The 21,349-nt window shown below is 42.3% G+C and overlaps 1 protein-coding gene across 2 annotated transcripts in view; it reads right to left on the reverse strand.

The window, feature by feature from the left end:
- LOC110515882 (thrombospondin type-1 domain-containing protein 7A) overlaps positions 1–21,349 on the reverse strand; it is a 104,887-nt gene that overhangs the window by 39,929 nt on the left and 43,609 nt on the right. The window contains exons 5-9 of one of the 2 annotated variants that reach the window (XM_090229174.1): positions 18,278–18,346; positions 15,916–16,071; positions 14,960–15,163; positions 10,036–10,230; positions 3,269–3,527 (exon numbers count right to left, since the gene is read on the reverse strand). In XM_090229174.1, coding sequence (XP_090085300.1) covers positions 3,269–3,527; positions 10,036–10,230; positions 14,960–15,163; positions 15,916–16,071; positions 18,278–18,346 — 883 coding nt within the window. The remainder of the gene's footprint in view (positions 1–3,268; positions 3,528–10,035; positions 10,231–14,959; positions 15,164–15,915; positions 16,072–18,277; positions 18,347–21,349) is intronic. The other variant, XM_036973360.2, reaches the window with a different exon arrangement.

The following is a 21,349-nucleotide window of genomic DNA, read 5'->3' on the forward strand; positions in this document are numbered from 1 at the left end:
CGTTCCCGTTTTAAATTGATTCTATTACTGGACGATAATCCGTTAGATCGCTGGGATTGTGGTTGGAGCCGGTCTTCATATTTAACGGACAAAGGGTTATATGTAATCTCCAGCCTATAAGTACCTCTGATCCCCAGTGAAAGGCCACTGGATGAAGATAAACGGGGGAAAATTGTCCGTCTAAAAGACATCAAGTCATCTGATTTTTCGGAACATGGGCTCTCCTGGGGCTTTTTTAAGTGATGTTGCGGCTCTATTTCCTCATTCTATTGCTGAGATAGCATAGGTAGCCTAGCTAGCGCTGATCATCTGGCTCAGGTTTACACACTGGGAGCAAGAGCACTGTCTTCTTCTGGGGTTGCTCCACTCTTTGACACTGTGTCGTCAGGGGAGAAATAGGGTGCCTGACACACGCACAATGTAATAACGCAGCAGGCAGCTATGCGAAGAGAGATTTACGTTTAATACCAATAGAGAGAGAGAGATAAATCCCTCTTTAGTGAGACAAATCCTCTGGCACGTCCGTACACTGTTTCTACACTCCAAAGCAGTGCTCGGGGATGGAGAATAGAGAGCTGTTGATGATGATGATGATAAATATGGGTCAGGCTTGGATCAAATCAGTTTCTTATTTCCTCTTTAGGTTTAAAGAGTTTACACGGATTAACTGCATCAACAACAGGCGCAAAGGTAATGGGAGCCTGTTTAAGGACAAGCTACTTCAGAAGTCTTCAAAAGAGAAGCCTACAGGTAGCAATCTTCTAGGCAAAACAATAGAAGATGAGACGCATCAACATGATCCAGACTGAGCTTTTGAGCTGAGCCTTTAACTACCTCACTTCACCTCCCAGAACTAATGCCAAATTCCCTCCGGCAGACAGAAACATCCCTACCGTTCCTTTTCAGTTTTAACAACGTTCCAGACAAAACATAGTTAAAAATGAGACACAACAACAGGACCCAGATTGAGTTGTTGTCCCGAGCACTTAACTGTCTCACATAACTAATGCTGAAACTAATGCTGAAACTAATGCTGAAACTAATGCTGAAACGAATGCTCCAGCAGACAGAAACATTCCTACTGTTCCCTGTTACTTTAATTGTATTTTAGGCCAAGTGTAATTGATAGGCACTACGCGGATTTTGCATGATAAAAATGACATTCTCATGAAAACAACAGGCCACGTTCATTGTCAGAACACAATACCGACGCCGCAGAAAACTCAGTCTTCGCGGCTATTGAAGTATGCAGACGTTTTGACTGGTCATTAGATTATCCAATTAAAGCATCCTCTGGTTTTGGCCGACTTGTTTTCCCTGCTAGTGTTATCATGTCTTAACGATCTTTAAATGTAATGATTTGTAGTGAGGCAAGAAACACAACGTTTACTCTGAGTCTGTCCCACAGCACATCATTAAGAAGAGTTTGCTAGGGTAATGTTTTTGTTCTGCTATTTTCTATTATCGCTTCAATAATCTGTTCGGCAAGAGAGATTCTTCAAAATGAGCATACTGTGTGGTTGAACAGAGAGTGAGGAAACATTGCAACCCACATCGTTTTAAGAGACCACAAAAGCACACAAAGCCTGGCACAGAACGATAAGCACTAATTAAATGCATTATTAAAAAGTACAACAGCAAATAACACATAATTTGTTCAATATTCGGTGGGAAAACAGCTACGGCTTTGCGTACGTTTCTTTGGCCACTATCTCGACAGCTTTCAACCATCTGTCATCCACAGTGACTAAACACAGTTGTCATTAGGACACATCCACGTGATTGACTATGACTGTTAAACACTATCACAATTATTCATCCCAACTCCTTTTCCGACTGTCCAAGTTAGAGTCAGTGCGATAATACAAACACATCGGACATCAATCCCCATGCAAATTGTCTCAATAAACCAAGATGTTTTAGTTCCAAATCCCCCTGCAGTACTCTGTATATAGATTGATAGAAGCGTATGCCTGAGGGAGTGACATATTTGTCTCTGAGAGACTCTCTTCTCTATTGGGCTTTGACAGTGTGTGTGGTGACACTGTGTGAGGTTCACTGCCTCGAGGTGTGTGAAGACAGCTCTGCGCCCTCTGTGAGTGAGTTGGGGCACATCTGCATACACACCAGCGAGGCAGGCATGTGTTTGTTTGCTCTGCCAGGTTCCTGGGGGAGGGCTAATCAAACCTACCTGCCAAGAAGGATGGTGGGAAGAGAAGACACAGGTGGAAAAATAACAACTAGAGACCATGTCAAGTCACAATGCAGCGCACCGAGTGCAGGTAGGGTGAAACCACCTCTACACTTAAGCTAGATAGCTACTGGCCTTAGTGGTTTCGTTTGGATATGAGTCGACACCATCTCTCCAAGGAATGGAAAAGATTGGCGCCAATTGGACATGGACTCACCCTGACATTAGACCACTTTTGAAGTCTTACAATGACTGACAAATATTGATTTTAGAATGAACTATCCCTTCACAACAAAGGGCTTATAGACAAGGCACTGAGAGAAAGCACTTTTGGAGCTTTGCCAGCTTCAGCGGTCTTAACCTAATCCGCCATGACAGGGCAAAGCCTCTTTAAGAGCAACAGCGGCTTGAAAGAATGCAAAACATGCAGGAAAGTTATTTCATAACAAAGGCAAAATACAGTGGCCTTAAAAGGATATGGACTCTATAGCAAAGCCTATGATGGCCCAGCACCTTGGACAGATACCACTGGGAGGTTTTACTTCAGGACCATGGATAGCAACAAGATCCGTAAACTGTAGACTCAAGTTAAGATTTCTGGATCTTACATACAGCAGGTTAATTAGTTACATTAACATAACATCCCGACTAGGTAAGCCTAGCAAAGCAAATCAGCACCCATGCAAGAGCAGAACTTTAGGCTAACTGTAAAGTAAACTTATCGATGCATTTTGAGGCTGCGGTGTTATGTTCTGCATTGCAAACCATCGACATCCTGCAGCTCTCATCTTGTGGTGATTTAATTGCCTTAAAGTATCCAAGCCACTTAATTACTGTCATTATCATCAGTGGGAAATTACACAGGCCTAAATGAACCGGGTTAATTAGCCTGTTTGGGACGGCATATATATTTATTTATCTGGGTTTGCCTGTGGAGTAGAGATAGGGCTTGAAAGCGACTCTTCATACTGTATGACTGCTTGTCATACCTTTCTAAATAACTTCCTAGCTCTCTCTCTCTCACACAGACACACAAACTCACGCACGCATACACACCTAGGGCCTAAATGTTCTTACTTCTTGGGCGGCACCTGTCCCACGTTGACCCGGACACAGATGACCTTGCGTGTCTGCATGCCCTGGGAGCAGGGGCCCTGCCCGTTGGTGTTTGGGCCAGCAGCAGACCTGGGGCCAGTGGTGGTGTTGAGGGCTGAGGCTGAGGGATCTTCAGTACATGGGCCCCAGGGTCCAGTCTGCCAGTGATACACTGTACATGCATGCTCGTTGCAGTTACGCACCTCCTGCAGAGAACTGCTGTTGGGGCACATGCCGCCACCTAGGAACACTCACGCACACATGCACACGCGCACGCACAAACAAATGCACACACACAGAAAGGGCCAGCTGATGAGTTATTTTATAGAGGTCCGGCATCGTGCACAATGACAGTGCAACATATGATAAGCAATACGTTCAAATTCTCTACCACACCACACACATATACAGGGTAGTCCCAATGTCATCAGTCAGGGAGACTCTGGCTTATTCATGAAGCCCTTAAATAATGTCAGATTCTGTCAGAACAAAGTATGAAAGATTCAGCCAATTATTGATAGTGACAGTCCATGATTGTGATGAAAGACCTCCCCCGGAGATTGACAATGCATTTTAATCCTCCAGCCCACTTTGAGGCTCAGACAATTCCTCTCCTCCTACTGCTAGTTGCAAGTCTGATTACCAACCCACTTCTCCACCTGTCGGATTTTAAACATCCAACACATCCAACATCACTCTGTCCCTTCCTCACCTCTCTCTCTCTCTCTCTGTCTCTCTCTCGCTCTCTCTCTCTTCTGTCTGTCGGTCTCTCGCTCTGTGTCTCTCTGTCTCTCTCATCTCTGCTCAGTGGAGGCAGGTGGGTCGATAGAGTGAGATTCAGAGCCCTTAGTGCTTCAGAGTAATTGCAGACACTTACAGGTTTGGGCAGTGATGAAGGGGCATTGTGGGACTGTAAGTCCTCCACACCTGCAACATTCTGAGATGAAAGCCAACCTGTTCCATAATGAGCAGCAGTGGTGTTGTTCACAGGCCGGTCAATGTGGAATGCCAACTCAGACTAATCTAAACCTGATGACAAACGAACAGACCTCCTCCTCCTTCCTTTCTGCTGACTGCCACCTGCTTACATCGCTGACTAACCATGTCGGTTTGCTGGTTCTGCCAATAGCGTAAACTAACCAGACGAGTAAGCCACAGATGGTGTCCAGACTGACCTAGAAAAGTGGTTTGGGTTGGGAAGAGGTAATGTCTATGTCGATGCTACAGGGAGTTGTAGTGGATGATTTATGATGAATGGTGAAGCAAAATCAGTCCAGTCTTAATGTGACAAGATGAGCTGCTTTAATGCTACGCAAAGGCTGCGGCTCATTCATGTTTGCGGTATGAATTTCATCACTTTTCTGACTTATTCACAAAATTTACTTGGAAAGACATCCATAATGTATTGGGTGTCTGAGCTAGCGTGGTTACATTTAGTATGCGGCTTATGACACTGGAGCTTGGGATCACCTAACAGACGGCACACTTGACTGCTAAAATATCTATATTTTGAGAGGTATTCTTCAAACAGGAAAATTTAAAAAAAATATTGAAGCAGCATACATGATGATGTGAAGACTTTCCACATTGGTGCCTTTCCACATTGGTGGGGAAGAACACCAATCAGAAAAACTTTCAAGGCCCAATATGCAGTTTCTGTAACCATATTTTGACTTATTTGGACTAGAAGAATATAGCTTAAAAAATGCCTAATAAACTTTGTTAATCCTCTACAGGATCGGTGGGTCCCCCGTGGGACGGTTGAGCTAACGTAGGTTATTGTTATTAGCATGAGGTTGTAAGTAACAAGAACATTTCCCAGGACATATCTGACATATCTGATATGGCAGAAAGCTTAAATTCTTGTTAATCTAACTGTCCAATTTACAGTAGCTATTACAGTGAAATAATACCATACTATTGTTTGAGGATAGTGCACAGTTATGAACTTGAACAGCACAGACTAGAATATTTTCTGGAATTCATCCAATGACATTGAGGAATATATCACCTCAGTCATCGGCTTCATCAATAAGTGCATCGATGATGCAGGGCTTGAAAACTATTTCGGACTACAAAGGGAAACCCAGACGCGAACTGCCCAGTGACGCAAGCCTACCAGATGAGCTAAATGCCTTTTATGCTCCCTTCGAGGCAAGCAACACTGAAGCATGCACGAGAGCACCAGCTGTTCTGGATGACTGTGTGATAACGCTCTCGGTAGCCGATGTGAACAAAACCTTTATTAAACAGGTCAACATTCACAAAGCCGCTGGGCCAGACGGATTACCAGGATGTGTACTCAAAGCATGCACGGACCAACTGTCAAGTGTCTTCACTGTCTTTTTCAACCTCTCCCTGACCGAGTCTGTAATACCTACATGTTTCAAGCAGACCACCATAGTCCCTGTGCCCAAGGAAGCGAAGGTAACCTGCCGTCCCGTGGCACTCACGTCGGTAGCCATGAAGTGCTTTGAAAGGCTGGTCATGGCTCACATCAACAGCATCCCCCTGGACACCCTAGACCCTCTCCAATTTGCATACCGCCCCAACCGATCCACAGGTGACGCAATCTCAATCACACTCCACGCTGCCCTTTCTCAAAGACAGTTGTGAAGAGGGCACGACATAACCTTTTCCCCTTCAGGAGATTGAAAAGATTTGGCATGGGTCCCCAGATCCTCAAAAGGTTCTACAGCTGCACCGTCGAGAGCATCCTGACTAGTTGCATCACCGCCTGGTATGGCAATTGCTCGGCATCTGACCATAGGGTGCTACAGAGGGTAGTGCGAATGGCCCAGTACATTACTGGGGCCAAGCTTCCTGCCATCCAGGACCTATATAATAGGTGGTGTCAGAGGAAAGCCCATAAAATAGTCAGAGACTCCAGTCACCCAAGACTGTTTTCTCTGCTACCGCATGGCAAGCGGTACCGGAGCGCCAAGTCTAGGACCAAAAGGCTCCTGAACAGCTTCTACCCCCAAACCATAAGACTGCTGAACAATTCATAAAATAGTCAAAGGACAATTTACATTGACCCCCCCCCCACCCCCTCCCTTTAGTACACTACTGCTACTCGCTGTTTGTTTGTTACCTATGCAGAGTCACTTCACTCCCACCTACACGTACAGAATACCTCAACTAGCCTGTACCCCACACAGTGACTCAGTACCGGTGCCCCCTGTATATAGCCTTGTTATGTTATTCTTATTGTGTTACTTTTTATTATTACTTTTTATTTTAGTCTACTTGGTAAATATTTTCTTCTTTTTGAACTGCACTGTTGGTTAAGGGCCTTAGGGCCAGGGGGCAGTGTTCGGAAGTTCGGATAAATGACGTGCCCAAAGTAAACTGCCTGTTACTCAGGCCCAGAAGCTAGGATATGCATATTGATAGCATTGGATAGAAAACACTCTGAAGTTTCTAAAACTGTTAAAATAATGTTTGTGAGTATAACAGAACTGATATTGCAGGCGAAAACGCGAGGAAAGTCCATCCTGCTTCCACTAGATGTCAACAGTCTTTAGAAAGGGTTTCAGGCTTGTTTTTTGAAAAAAAAAATTCAAGGTGGCTCTCATTTGGACTGTAGTCTTGTGGCGTGTGTGGATGAGGGTACGCACTTCATTTTTTATCTCTGGTATTGAACACACTGTTCTCCGTATTAAATTTGATAATTTATTTAAATATTAGGGTACCTGAAGATTGGTTAGAAATGGTTTTTGACTTGTTTGGACAAAGTTTATTGGTAACTTCTGGGATTCCTTTCTTTGCATGTTGAACTAGAGGAACGGGTGGATTACTGAATCAAACGCGCCAACTAAACTGACTTTTTTTGTATAGCTGGGACGCTTGGGATTTCAAACAGAGTGTCACGACTTCTACCGAAGGTAACTCCTCTCCCTATTCGGGCGCCGCTCGGCGCTCGGTGTCGCCGGTTTACTAGCCGCTACCGATCCCTTTTTATTTTTCTGGTTGTTTTGTCTGTGTTCCTTTTCACACCTGGTTTCAATTGCTTTGATTTCTGTGGGTATATAGGGCACCTGTTACCTGCCGTAATTCGTGCAGGATTAAGCTTGTGAGTATTAGCGTTCAGTATTCTATGCGGTTTATTATTTTCGCATTGACGTATGTGTATGTAGTGTCGGAACTGTGGTTGTTCCTCCGTGTACTGACACGAGTTTGTTTTCCTTCGAGCGCGTTGTTTGGACATTCATCTGGGCCAATTTTGTATTGGTGGACTATGTGTACAGATCTCTACATTAAACACGCTTCTCAAAGAAAATCCCTGCTCTCCTGCGCCTGACTCCTACACCTCTCACCGAGACGCACTTTATCACACAGAGGAAGATCTTCAAAGGTAAGTGATTTATTTTATCTCTATTTCTGATTTTTATGACGCCTCTGCTGGTTTGGAAAATGTTTTTTATGCTTTTGTGTGTGGGGCGCTGTCCGCAGATAATCACATGGTATGCTTTCGCCGTAAAGCCTTTTTGAAATCCAACAAAGCGGCTGGATTAACAAGAAGTTAAGTTTTTAAATGATGTAGGACACTTGTATGTTCATGAATGTTTATTATTAGGATTTTGTCATTTGAATTTGGCTCGCTCCAGCTTCACCGGATGTTGTCGATTTTGATAGCGCACGGATCCCGTTTCCAGTAAGAGGTTTTAAGGGCTTGTAAGTAAGCATTTCAAATCAAATGTATTTATATAGCCCTTCTTACATCAGCTGATATATCAAAGTGCTGTACAGAAACCCAGCCTAAAACCCCAAACTGAAAGCAATGCAGGTGTAGAAGCACGGTGGCTAGGAAAAACTCCCTAGAAAGGCCAAAACCTAGGAAGAAACCTAGAGATGAACCAGGCTATTAGGGGCGGCCAGTCCTCTCTGGCTGTGCTGGGTGGAGATTATAACAGAACATGGCCAAGATGTCCAAATGTTCATAAATGACCAGCATGGTCAAATAATAGTAATCACATTTTTCACGGTAAAGTCTACACTTGTTGTATTCGGCGCATGTGACAAATAAAGTTTGATTTGATTTCATTTATTATTAAACCAATTAGGCACATTTGGGCAGTCTTGATACAAAATCTTGAACAGAAATACAATGGTTCATTGGATCAGTCTAAAACTTTGCATATACTGCTGTCAACTAGTGGCCAAAATCTAAATTGTGCCTGGGCATTCCAGATGTAATGTGTTATATTCCCCTACATTCATTTCAAATTTCCACAAACTTCAAAGTGTTTCCTTTCAAATGGTATCACGAATATGCATATCCTTGCTTCAGGTCCTGAGCTACAGTCAGTTAGATTTGGGTATGTCATTTTAGGCGAAAACTTTAAAAAAGGAGCGGGTCCTAATGAGTTTTAACTGTTGTACCCCATCAGAAGCTAAAATATCAGCTTGTTTAACTCTAATGTTTGTAAACAAAGTAAATGTAAACAAACACTGTACAGCCTCAAAACAGGTTTAAAACCATACTTTTGATGTAATGGATAATCAATCCTTGCATCCATATCTCTGTCTATACATTTTAGAGTGGTTCCATTTCTCCAGCCCCACCCCTGAGCATTTTACTGAAACAGTGACACTTTTTTTACTGTTTCAACAATGATTTGCCCATTTAAATCATCTACCCAACACTCTACGCTAACAATATCCACTACTCATCACCTACTACTGCTACTACTACTATTACTGCTACTAATAGTACTACTACTGCCACTACTACTAGTACTATTACTAATTTTAAAGATAAAAATAGAATGTACCAAAAAGCTTTGGAATCTGTGGCACCCTTGAAAGACCTTTGGAAAACATCAATATAGAATGTTAAAATTCTCACATCAAGATATGAGAACGTGTAAATACATTTGAAGAATGAGTTATACTTACTTACTGTACAACAACAAAACCAAAAGCAACTACTTCTTTCACTACATCTATTGCTACTAGGATTTTACATCAATCCTATGGTGCCCAAAGGTTGTCGAGGTATAACTACAGTAAAGCCTATAAACATGGACAGAAATCCAATTATTTTGTCATTTGCCAAGATATCGCTAAGGTTAAATGTAGCGAACAGCTAGTTTCAATCACAAGTGTTACCCTCCATCACCGTGATCCATGCCACTACCATTGCAGTTACTGTGGGGAGGTTAACAACATGCAGATCAGCTTTTAGCCAAATGTTTCAATGAAAACAAAAAATCATAGTGACAGACAGAGGTACAGACAGACAGACAGACAGACAGACAGACAGACAGACAGACAGACAGACAGACAGACAGACAGACAGACAGACAGACAGACAGTAACAGATAAAGGGACAGACAGACAGACAGACAGACAGACAGACAGACAGACAGACAGACAGACAGTAACAGATGAAGGGACAGACAGTAACAGACAGTGTGATAGAGAGACAGTGACAGTGACAGTGACAGTAACAGACAGAGAGACAGACAGAGAGACAGACAGACAGACAGACAGACAGACAGGCAGGCAGTAACAGACAGTAACATAGAGGGACAGTAAAAGACAGGCAGTAACATACAGTTACAGACAGAGGGACAGTAAAAGACAGTAGCAGACAGAGGGACAGACACTTTAAAGGACAGTGTGACTTGAAAGCTATACAAAGAGAAAGACCCCTTTAACATGGTAAATTAACACTACAGTAGATATACAATACAGACCGTACAGAACGGCACACCATCTACAGTACATAGTCTCATAGTCACCTTCGCCAGCGTTGTAGGCCAGTACGGAACGGGTCCTCAGCTGCTTGCCCTCAATGGTTTTGCTAGAACAGGTTTGGGAGCAGGAGGACCAGGAAGTCCAGTCGCTGAGGACACAGTCCTTAGGGCAAGGCACATCACAGGCGATGGGCTCAGGGGCAGGGGCTCCCCCACACAGCTCCTTGTCCACCATGTCACCTGGGTGGCACAATAGAAAAACAATAATTGATGGAACTGTTATATACTTTTTCAATACAGAAAAAAATCTCAAACAAAAACAGAATCTGTAGTTGTACTACACTTTATATAACTTCCAAGACTCTCATCCAGAGCAATTTACAGGAGCAATTAGGGTTAAGTGCCTTGCTCAAGGCACATTGGCAGATTTCTTCACCTGGTCAGCTCGGGATTCAAACCACGAGGCTAACTGCCACCCTCCATTATAATGTCTACAATATGATAAACCACACTACAATTTTCTGGTCCATTAGTGGGGTTGTTTACATAATGTTTCCTTAGTGTCATTGAATGCCAATCAATTTCAACCCATACAATTCATTAACAACAATTCATCAACTTGATCTGTTGTCTTCCTTCTGACATCACAGCTGGGTCAAATGTTTGGTAACTGTTTCATAACGTGTTGGGTTAAGGTTATCGAGGATAATCTGTACAACATATTAATAATGACGTCGCTATTCTCAACGCAACTCGACCTGAATACTGAATTAGCTTTGGACATAGTAAGTACAAACTCACATGGGACTTAAACATTTTTCACTTACATATTTAGGATTCATGACCACTTCAGTGGGTTATACTATGAAGCCACATATTCGGTATGTGCTTTTAACAGGTTAACATTTTACTGTAGTGGGCTAAATCAGGGTCACACAAACACATCTACTTTGAAACAAAGTAGATTTGTTATGAGCTTACAGCCACCTGTACCGTGTCAGATATAGAGTCGAAATGTATAAGATTTTGAGTTTGCATCCCAATATTACACTTCATATACATCACAGAAGACTGAAATATAACAAAACCGTTTGACATAGATACACCGGATTTTCTGTTATGTTAATTAATTATGAAATTATGAAAAATATTAGGAAAGGGCTACCATGTTGCAAGGAACTGAATTGGCTCGGCCGAGTAAATGTGGATCTTCCGACGGTTGGTTTTTGCAATTTCAGGCTGAGGATGAGTTGAGCTTCAAACCCTCCGATCGGCCCGCCTTTACATTAAGATGTCACTTTGAGGAGCATTCGGGGAACCAATTGTGACTGAACCCGAGACAGTGTGGAAATGCGAAGTGACAAGGAAACTCAGTGGCTCTCACGGTGGCAAAAACATGAACGAACAGAACACCCTTTATTAGAAAAACTCCAGGCTTAGTGAACTGAGAAAAACAGTTCCTTTTAAATGAGTCAGAACTGTTAATATCAGTGTAGATCAGATACGCTCAGTATCGACAGTGGAGTTTCAATGACATTTGTATAGACTTTTGTCTGCGGTGTGGCTGTTTGTTGTTGGTGTGGCAGTTTCATAAAATTCAGCCTCAGTACGGCAGACAGACATTGAGCCCAAAGTCTCTGGGGCAAAAAGCAGCACAAAATCATAACACAACAAACATCAGTGGAGACAGGGGGAATCAGTCAACGCCAGTCAAGATAATTAGAAAAACACAAAGAGGTTGTGCCTCTCACAAAGCTACTAGGAAGACATCACCTGACCTGGCAATAACCCTGAATTCCACTAGTATCCACATGTACAGTATGTGTCCTGGGTGAGGTGAGATGACAATGTAACGTCGGATGTTTCAGTTTTTCCGAATTTGGAGGATGATAAAGAGGTCATTGTCAAAGGAGCACCGTAGGAGTGTGATTTGGACTCAATCCATTACAGTGCCTGTATCTTTCTCGGTGTATCTCTTCGATATCTCTCCACATCTCGTTCATAACGCTCAAACTAGGAATGGCGACTATACCTGGGATTGATAACATAGCATCTTTGTCAATCACACACACATTCTGAAATCGGCTGAAAAACCCAGACAGCATCTCTCTGCACCGACTGCCATTGTCTTCAGTCAAACATTCTTCAGTAATAAAGTGGAGCAGTAAAACCACGAAGCTGCAAAGTTAAGGGAGTCCCCGAGACTCAGGGCCAGAGAGAATTGATTTGATTTAGTGCAAGCAGGGTTTAATTGCTCTGGCTGAGAGAGTGAAAAGGGGGAGGGCAATATGTGGCTATGCTGAGCTAGGGAAGTGTTAAAGGAGACGGGGAGGGGGATGTGATGTGGGGGAGGGCGTCTGGAGAGAACTCCATGATAAATGGCAGCCGTGATAAATGGCAGGGTGGCTAACCACCATTCTCTCTCTAGTCGTACCCAGCTCTTCACTCAGTTACAGTATAGCCATATGTTAGAGGGTTGATAGAGAGGTCACCTTGAGCAACATATGTTTTTTTTATCCAGAGGGTGAGACCCTGATTTAAGGCATGCTTCAGTTCAGCTGGTGCCTAGCTGAATTCGGTTAGACAAACTAAATGAGTGTGCTCGCATACTCCCTTAAAAGACCTTCGCTTGAAAAACAAGAAAAAGTGTCAATAGTACTGTTTGTCCATTTTGAGATGCCGTAGCCAGTTTTTCATTTCCTCAAAATAATCAGAATTAGTCTAAGTTAACTCTAGTTAACTAATTTTACATCTAACTAAGATGTTTGGTGCAGTGTTTCTCAATCAAAAAATGTGCTTGAAAATGAGTCGCCTTTATTGAAGACTCTCTTCTGTTGACCAATCACCGACAAGGGGGCATAGACTTCGGCTCCGAACGTGCCTCCATAAAAAATGGTATGTGCCCGAACAGCTGAAAAAACCCGCACTGAAGTAAAAAATAAACAAAAATGGCATAAAATGTCGTCATAATATACGGTGCAATCGGGAAAGTATTCAGACTCTTTGGCTTTTTCCACATTTTGTTACGTTACAGCCTTATTCTGAAATGTATTCCATATTTTTTTACTCATCAATCTACACACAATAACCCATAATGATAAAGCGAAAACAGGTTTTTCGAATTTTTTGCAAAAGTACATACATTTTTAAAATTAAATATCACATTTACATAAGAATTTACATTTTGAAGCACCTTTGGCAGCGATTACAGCCTCGAGTCTTTTTGGGTATGACGCTACAAGCTTGGCACACCTGTATTTGGGGAGTTTCTCCCATTCTTCTCTGCAGATCTGCAGAAGCTCTCTCCGGTTGGATGGGGAGCTGGATGATCCAGATATGTTAGACTTGTCCCGAAGCCACTCCTGCATTGTCTTGGCTGTGTGCTTAGGGTCATTGTCCTGTTTGAAAGTGAACCGTCGCCTCAGTCTGAGGTCCTGAGCACTCTGGAGCAGGTTTTCATCAAGGCTCTCTCTACTGGGCTGCAGGGTAGCCTAGTGGTTAGAGCGTTGGACTAGTAACCGGAAGGTTGCAAGTTCAAACCCCTGAGCTGACAAGGTACAAATCTGTTGTTCTGCCCCTTAACAGAGTTAACCCACTGTTCCTAGGCTGTCATTTAAAATAAGAATTTGTTCTTAACTGACTTGCCTAGTTAAATAAACTTTGCTCTGTTCATCTTTCCCTTGATTCTGACTAGTCTCCCAGTCACTACCACTGAAAAATTCCACCACCATGCTTCACCATAGGTTTCTTCCAGACATGGCATTCAGGCCAAAGAGTTGGTTGGTTTCATCATGCAGTGAATCTTGTTCCTCATGGCTTGCGTGTCTTTAAGAGCTTTTTGGCAAACTACAAGTGTAGCTTCCATTTGGCCACTCTACCATAAAGGCCTGGGGTGCTGCAGAGATGGTTGTCCTTCTGGAAGTTTCTCCCATCTCCACAGAGGAACTCTAGAACTCTCGATTGCTCAGTTTGGCTGGGCAGCCAGCTCTAGGAAGAGTCTTGGTGGTTCCAAACTTCTTCCATTTAAGAATGATGGAGGCAAATGTGTTCTTGGGGACCTTCAAAGCTGCAGACATCTTTTGGTACCCTTCCCCAGATCCAGATCTGTGCCTCGACACAATCCTGTCTCGGAGCTTTACGGACAATTCCTTCGACCTCATGGCTTGGTTTTTGCAACTGTGGGACCTTTATATAGACAGGTGTGTGCCTTTCCAAATCATGTCAATCAATTGAATTTTCCACAGGTGGACACAGGTGGACTCCAATCAAGTTGTAGAAACATCTCAAGGTTAATCAATGGAAACAGGACGCAATTGAGCTCGAATTCGAGTCTCATAGCAAAGGGTCTGAATACTTATGTAAATAAGTTATTTCTGTTTTTTATTTTTAAGAAATTTGCTAACTTCGATTTGTCATTATGGGGTATTGTTGTAGATTGATGAGGGCAATTTTTTACTAGATCAATTTGAGAATAAGGTTGTAACGTAACAAAATGTGGAAAAAGTCAAGGGGTCTGAATACTTTCCGAACGCACTGTATGCACAAACTTTTCCGAACTGTTTCGGCTGGGAAGCATGCGGACACCTTTATTCATCACTAGATGTAAATAGTTCATCTGGAAGTGGTGGGCTACTCTACTCTACTATGCTAGCTTAGCAGGAAATACTGGTTGAAATAACTTCTTAATGACAACATTTCAACCATTTTCTGGTTGAAACAACGTCATTTCAGTCAGTTTTGCCCGTTGGCTGTGTTATACATGAATTAGTCAAGCAAACGTCCACTGAAAATAAAGGACTCTATAATGTGCATTAACCAAATCAATAAACCTATAGACTGCAATCACAGAGCTTTATCTACAATCACACAGCAACGATTACGGAGACTGAGTTTAACGGAATTAACGAAGGAAAAAAACAGTTGAAATAATCTTTAGCCAATAATTAGTTATCTCCATGATTTTCCTCACCGGTGCTGTTGACACACTGAACCTGAGGTATCTGTGTCCCGGGGCCACACGGCAGCTCCCCGTCGGGGATACACTCATCCAGTCTGACCAGGCGCCAGGCCCAGCAGCTGGGTTCGTCACATGGGACAGCCTCCACCAGGTGAGGACAGTTCCCTGGTCCACCCGTTGGCTCATTGCTGATCTCCCGTTTCCTCAGTTTAAAACCTGCCGAAGGGAAAAAGACACATAATTCAATTTCATATGAAAAATGTATAATGAAAAATACATAAAACCATGTGGAAAAAATATATAAAAACTCTGAGAAAATGCATAATATGCCTAATTGTCCTCCATTGGAATTGATCTCTTCAACAGCTCTCTCGAAATGGAATAATAGGATATGTTACTATGATAAGACTGGGATTAGTGTACAAGTGCAAGCAAGTAATTGCCTAGTTAATTGTTGGCACTTTAACACATGATGTGATCAAATTGACCATAAATTGATACAAACGAGAGGATTTCATTGCGAAGCGCCAGCGTGTCATTATCATGTGGGTGTTGAAACACCCACAGATGTTAGATACTACATTCATGCCAGAATATGTTTGTTTCAGAGGACTTCACAATGGCTACAATAACACCAACTACTATATATTCACTGATAATTACTGTATAACCTTCTGAAACAGTGCCATGTTAATAAATGGTTTATAGGTGTTCAGTAGATGTTCGATTAACTGTCAACAGCATTTCAACTAACTATCCACTAAGCCTAACCCTAAGCCCTAACCTTAACCATTATCCTAACCCTAAACTTAACTCTTATGTAACCTCTATTCTAAACCTAACCCTAACCTTAGCAAGTATTTGATTGTTTGTTGCTAGTGTGACCATCTGTAGATCGTTTATATGGGGCTATCCAAATAAAGTGTGATCGACATACAGTAGTCCCACTCGAAACCTTATCCACACACCTTTCTTCCCTTCTTGGACGTCACAGTTCTCATAGGTGCAGGGTCCCCAGGCCCCCCATGGGGACACTTCACACTCGATGGGACAGGGGATGTGACACAGCTGGGACGTGTTGGGGATGGGACCCCCACACAGCTTGCTGTCCACAGGACGGGATGCTAGAGACATGGAAATAAGGGACAGGCATACAAATATACTTACAGTATAGTCTGTTTAAAAATGAAAGAACTTGATGTATGTCGTCCCCCCATTTGAGTGATAAAGTTACAGAACAGGCACAAATATCATACCCCAAAAAATATGTTAATGGTGAGAGGTTAGCATGTCTTGGGGGTATGATATTTGTGCCTTCTGTAACTTTGTCACTCAAATGGGGGGACGACATACATCAAGTTCTTTGAGTTGACAAGGTAAAAAATATGTCGTTATGCCCCTGAACAAGGCAGTTAACCCACTATTCCCAGGCCGTCATTGTAAATGAGAATTTCTTCTTAACTAACTTGCCTAGTTAAATCAAGGTTAAATAATAAAAACATTTTGTAAAAACAAGGTCCCAGAAGAGAGCACATGAAACCCACAGTAAAGGTCTACAGTCTGTGAAGTGCTGTCATTTCCCTTTCTCTATCGCCCCACTGTTAGCACACTGTTAGCATTTCAGGGTGATAAATGAACTCTGATTAACCTTTCAGCGCAATCTAACACTTGAAACAACATGAAGCACGGCCCACCGCTCTCACTGAAGACACATGAAGGCTGTACCGAAGGTGTGAGAGAGCTGCAGTGTCTCCTCTCATACATATTCTATGAAGAATAATCCAGTGCCATGATTCCCCTGTTGCAGCGCTTCAGATTTAGAAGCTGTGTACACGATGCGTATATTCCCGCAGAGGAACTTCACTTCACGCAAAGGAACAAAAGAGAGATTGTTTTTCTCGGCAGGAGGATAAGTGAAGCCGACTGTGAGACACCATTTTCTGGATGTTTCTTAAATGCACTTGAATAAATGGGTTTGTTTGAAAGTTGGAGTGGAAAGTTGGCGAGTGGTTTTGTGTGTCTGTCACATCAAAGCTGTTTTGGAACATAGCACAGTGCTGCTTGTTCTGGTTGATGCAACAAAGGCTCTTGATCTCCTAACAGATTGTCCAAGGCAAAATCCACTACCATTGGCTACATTGTCAAAATTCACACCCCTCTGCCACAGCATATGAACACACACACTCACAGATGCAATGTGCAGAGGCACGTGGGCACCCACGTGGACGCGAACAGACGTACACGCACACACATACAAATGCACGTACGCACACACCTGCACACACCTGTATATGTGCACATACACGTTCAGACACTCAATCTATGATCCAAACATTGCATCAGCAGATGCAACACTTTCAATCATTTACACTTGTACACAAACACACTTTCTCACTAAGCAGGATCTGAAGATCAAGATGTCCTCACACGTCTCTCTCCCTACGTCTGACAGCTCCAACAACACATTCAGCGCTTCGAGTCTTATCAAGTCAAAGAGAGCTGAAAAATAATTCTACCGAGCAGCGTACAGTGAAAAGCAAGCACGGCTTTGAAATTGATATGCAAAAGGAGTTATTCCCTTACAAATAGTCCAATACTGCATTTGGTAAGCCTGATAATCCTTGTATTATTAGTGTGCAGAGCAGACTTAAATCTAAGTACATCAATCCATTCTGAATAGAAATTGTCGACCAACAGATTAGTGGTGTTTGTGATAAAGAAAAACCCAGCATCTTCATTACACGACTTATACAATGTACTTGTATTTCCTGCATTGTATTGAAACTACAATAACAAATGTCCCCTAGCGCAACTAATGTGAGTGTTGCTTGTTGGTGTGCCAGAGTAGAAAAACAGGGGGAAAAACATCTCACAGATGCTTTGCATATTCCATTTGGAAAAACAACCGTGTGTTATTTCACCATTCCCACAAAGGCTTAAAAACTTGTCCCGATGTGCCAGGCAAATACTTTAATGTCCTTTTTTCCGTACCACTTCTTGAAACCGTTTATTCTCAAACTTAGTTGAAAACACATGTTGGTGTTTCAGAAAACTACACCACTTGAGACGCAAAATCTGCGGAGAGGCCAACCTATCAAAACACCGTCATTCATCAAAACAGAAATGCATGCTAACAGTACATACTTCAACTGAGAAACATTATTAGGAATGGAAAGGAAAAAAATAGAAGAGAAAGAGGAGGAGAAGAATGCAGAGAGAACAGGTACGGATTGGTCTAAAGCACCTACAAGGCAGAGAGGGGAGGTTCGGATTGGTCTAAAGCACCTACAAGGCAGAGAGGGGAGGCTCGGATTGGTCTAAAGCACCTACCTGTAACTTCAAAGCTGATGGATAGAAGAGGGGGAGCACTAGGCTTCTGCTGGTTTGAGGTCTGACCCTCTGCAGGCACAGGGAGATACAACTATTAGCAACACCCTCACTGGAAAGGGAGAGAGTTTGGGATGTTGAGGCATACGTTAAGTGCTGTTACAGGAGTCTAGCGGTTTTCCAATATGAGAATGAGACTTGTAGAAAGAATAAGGATGGGAAGCGCTGCAGGGATACACTTGTCGATCTTTAAAAATGTAGATTGAAGGTGCTCTAATAAGATCAGTCCAGTTACCCCTAGAACCTGATCAGCAGTCAGTTTTGGATTTTCCCCTCTAGAATGGTTAAGGTTTGGATTTAGGGAGGGTAAGGTGATCCTGGACCTGCTGTTAAAGATGTTTTCTTCTAGGAGCGTGGTGATTTAGTTTATGCATGCAGTGGTGGTTGCTGCAGACTTCACTGAGGCACTGTCTGCCTGTGTCTGCCTCTATCTATGTACCAGCTGGGGAGATTTACCCCCCTGATGGGGAGGAAGAGGAATCCTGCGCAAGGAAGATAAGAACACTCTCCCTTCTAACTCCCACACACACGCATGCACACACACACAAACACACACGGGAACACAAACATACACATACATTTCAACAAAAATCATTAGTACATTCTCCTTTAATGTCAGTCAATCTTTAATTGCGTACCAAAGCAACGTGTGTTTCAACATGCGGGAGGAAATTACGTGGTTTCAGTATCTATGGTTAGATAGAGAGAGAGAGAGACTATTGTCAATGCAAAGAAGCCCAAATTGCGGTAGTGACGTAAAGACATACGACAGTTAGTGACACCGAGTACAGGCAAGCATTTACTCAGAAAATATTCACACCCTTTGACTTTTTCCAGATTTTGTTGTGTGACAGCCTGAATTTAATATTGATTCATTTGAGATGTTGTGTCACTGATCCACACACAATACCACATAATGTCAAAGTGGAATTATGTTTTTTAGAAATGTTAATATATTAATTCAAAATTAAAAGCTGAAATGTCTTGAGGTAATAAGTCTCCAGCCCTTTTGTTATGGAAAGCCTAAATAAGTTCAGGAGTAAAAGTTTGCTTAACAAGTCACATAATAAAATGCATGCACTGCAATAGTAGTGCTTAACATGATTTTTTAATGACTGTCTCATTTCTGTTCTCCATACATACAATTATCTGTAAGGTCCCTCAGTAGAGCAGTGAATTTCAACCACAAAGACAAGGGAGGTTTTTCAATATTTCACAAAGAAGGGCACCTATTGGTAGATGGGTAAAAAAAAAAGTAGACATTGAGTATGAGCATGGTGCAGTTATTAATGACACTTTATATGATAAATCAATACACCCAGTCTCTACAAAGATACAGGCACCCTTCCAAACTCAGTTGCCGGCGAGGAAGGAAACCACTTAGGGATTTCACCATGAGGCCAGTGGGGATTTTAAAACAGTTAAAGAGTTTAATAGCTGTGATAGGAAATAACTGACGAGGGATCAACAACATTGTAGTTACTCCAAACTACTAACATAAATGAGAGTGAAAAGAAGGACGCCTGTACAAAATAAAATCATTCCAATAAACATGCATCCGGATTCCAATAAGGCACTAAAGTAATAATTTATTGTCCTGAATACAAAGTGTTATGTTTGGGTCAAATCCAACACAACAAATCACTGAGTACCACTCTTCATATTTTCAAGTATGGTGATGGGTGCATCATGTTATGGGTATACTTGGCATTGGCAAAGACTAGGGAGTTTTTGGGGGGGGCTAAAAATAAACAAAAACTCCTACAGGAAAACTTAGTTCAGTCTGCTGTCCAACAGACACTGGGAGACAAAGTCATCTATCAGCTGGACAACTACTTAAAACACAAGGCCAAATATACACTAGAGTTGCTTACCAAGACAACATTGGCTATCTACCCAGCTAGATTTCAAGACGATCAGTGGTCATTGGGTTAAAAGGCAGTCAATGATGTCATGACTTGTTATCTTCAAATCGGGTTCTTTCAGTCAATACGTCCCGCGAAATAGCCCATCAGGTTTGATTGTGTTACAAACAAACCAGTTGATTGCAATGAAACCAAACATGACTGGAAAAGTCACGTTCTGTGTGGGTCATTTACCTGGAATGTGTCGTCAAAAATGGAATGAGACGGAATTCACGACACAAGCAGTTCACAAAATGTTTCGTGTTAGGCTATAAAAACGGATTTTATCAAACGAAAAATAATTCATTGTGTAACAATGAGCATTGGAATTGCAAACAGACGAAGATCGTCAAAGGTAAACTATTTATTTTAATGCAGTTTATGAACATGTTACGCCTGTGCTGGTTAAAATTGTTGTTTTTTATGGGGCTCTATGCTCAGATAATCGCATCGTATTCTTTCACAGTAAATCCTTTTTTAAATCAGACAACGCAGTAGGATTAGCACGATTCTAGGCTTTCGAAACATGTGTGACACTTGTATTTTCATGAATGTTTAATATGACTATTTATGTAGCGATCACCGTATGTTGTGGAATTTCAGCCCGCTAGCGGATTCCGTGCGCAGGGAGGTTAAGGACACGTAAGCAAGGCTCATTTGGCCAATATCCCTCGTTTATGGATGGAGCTGGAGGAGCCAGGTCGGATCTGAATGTATATGGATACCTGGTCGATGTCTTCAATGTCCGGTAAATCAACGTCTTCCCTGTCATGTTGTTTCCCAAAGAAAACTCTGAAATGGCATATTGTTTTTATGAAGATTTTGGAAGATCTGTCGCCGATTGGATGGAAACCAAGCTAGTGCGCTAATCCCATGTGGTTTTGATTATGCCTGCACATCATGGTTCACCAGCAGCCCTAATCATTTTAAGAATGCTCTACCCGCCAAACAAGCTGGTAGGAATTGGACTTAAACTCCCCCCTCATACTCATCTGGAGGTTGAGCATTTTTTTGGTCTCTATCTCTGTAATTTGTCTGTATCTATGTAATGTAAGTACAGTGCCTTGCGAAAGTATTCGGCCCCCTTGAACTTTGCGACCTTTTGCCACAT

Source organism: Oncorhynchus mykiss, chromosome 3, assembly GCF_057628025.1.
Source record: "Oncorhynchus mykiss isolate SJ-2025 chromosome 3, ASM5762802v1, whole genome shotgun sequence".
Classification (NCBI taxonomy): Eukaryota; Metazoa; Chordata; class Actinopteri; order Salmoniformes; family Salmonidae; genus Oncorhynchus; species Oncorhynchus mykiss.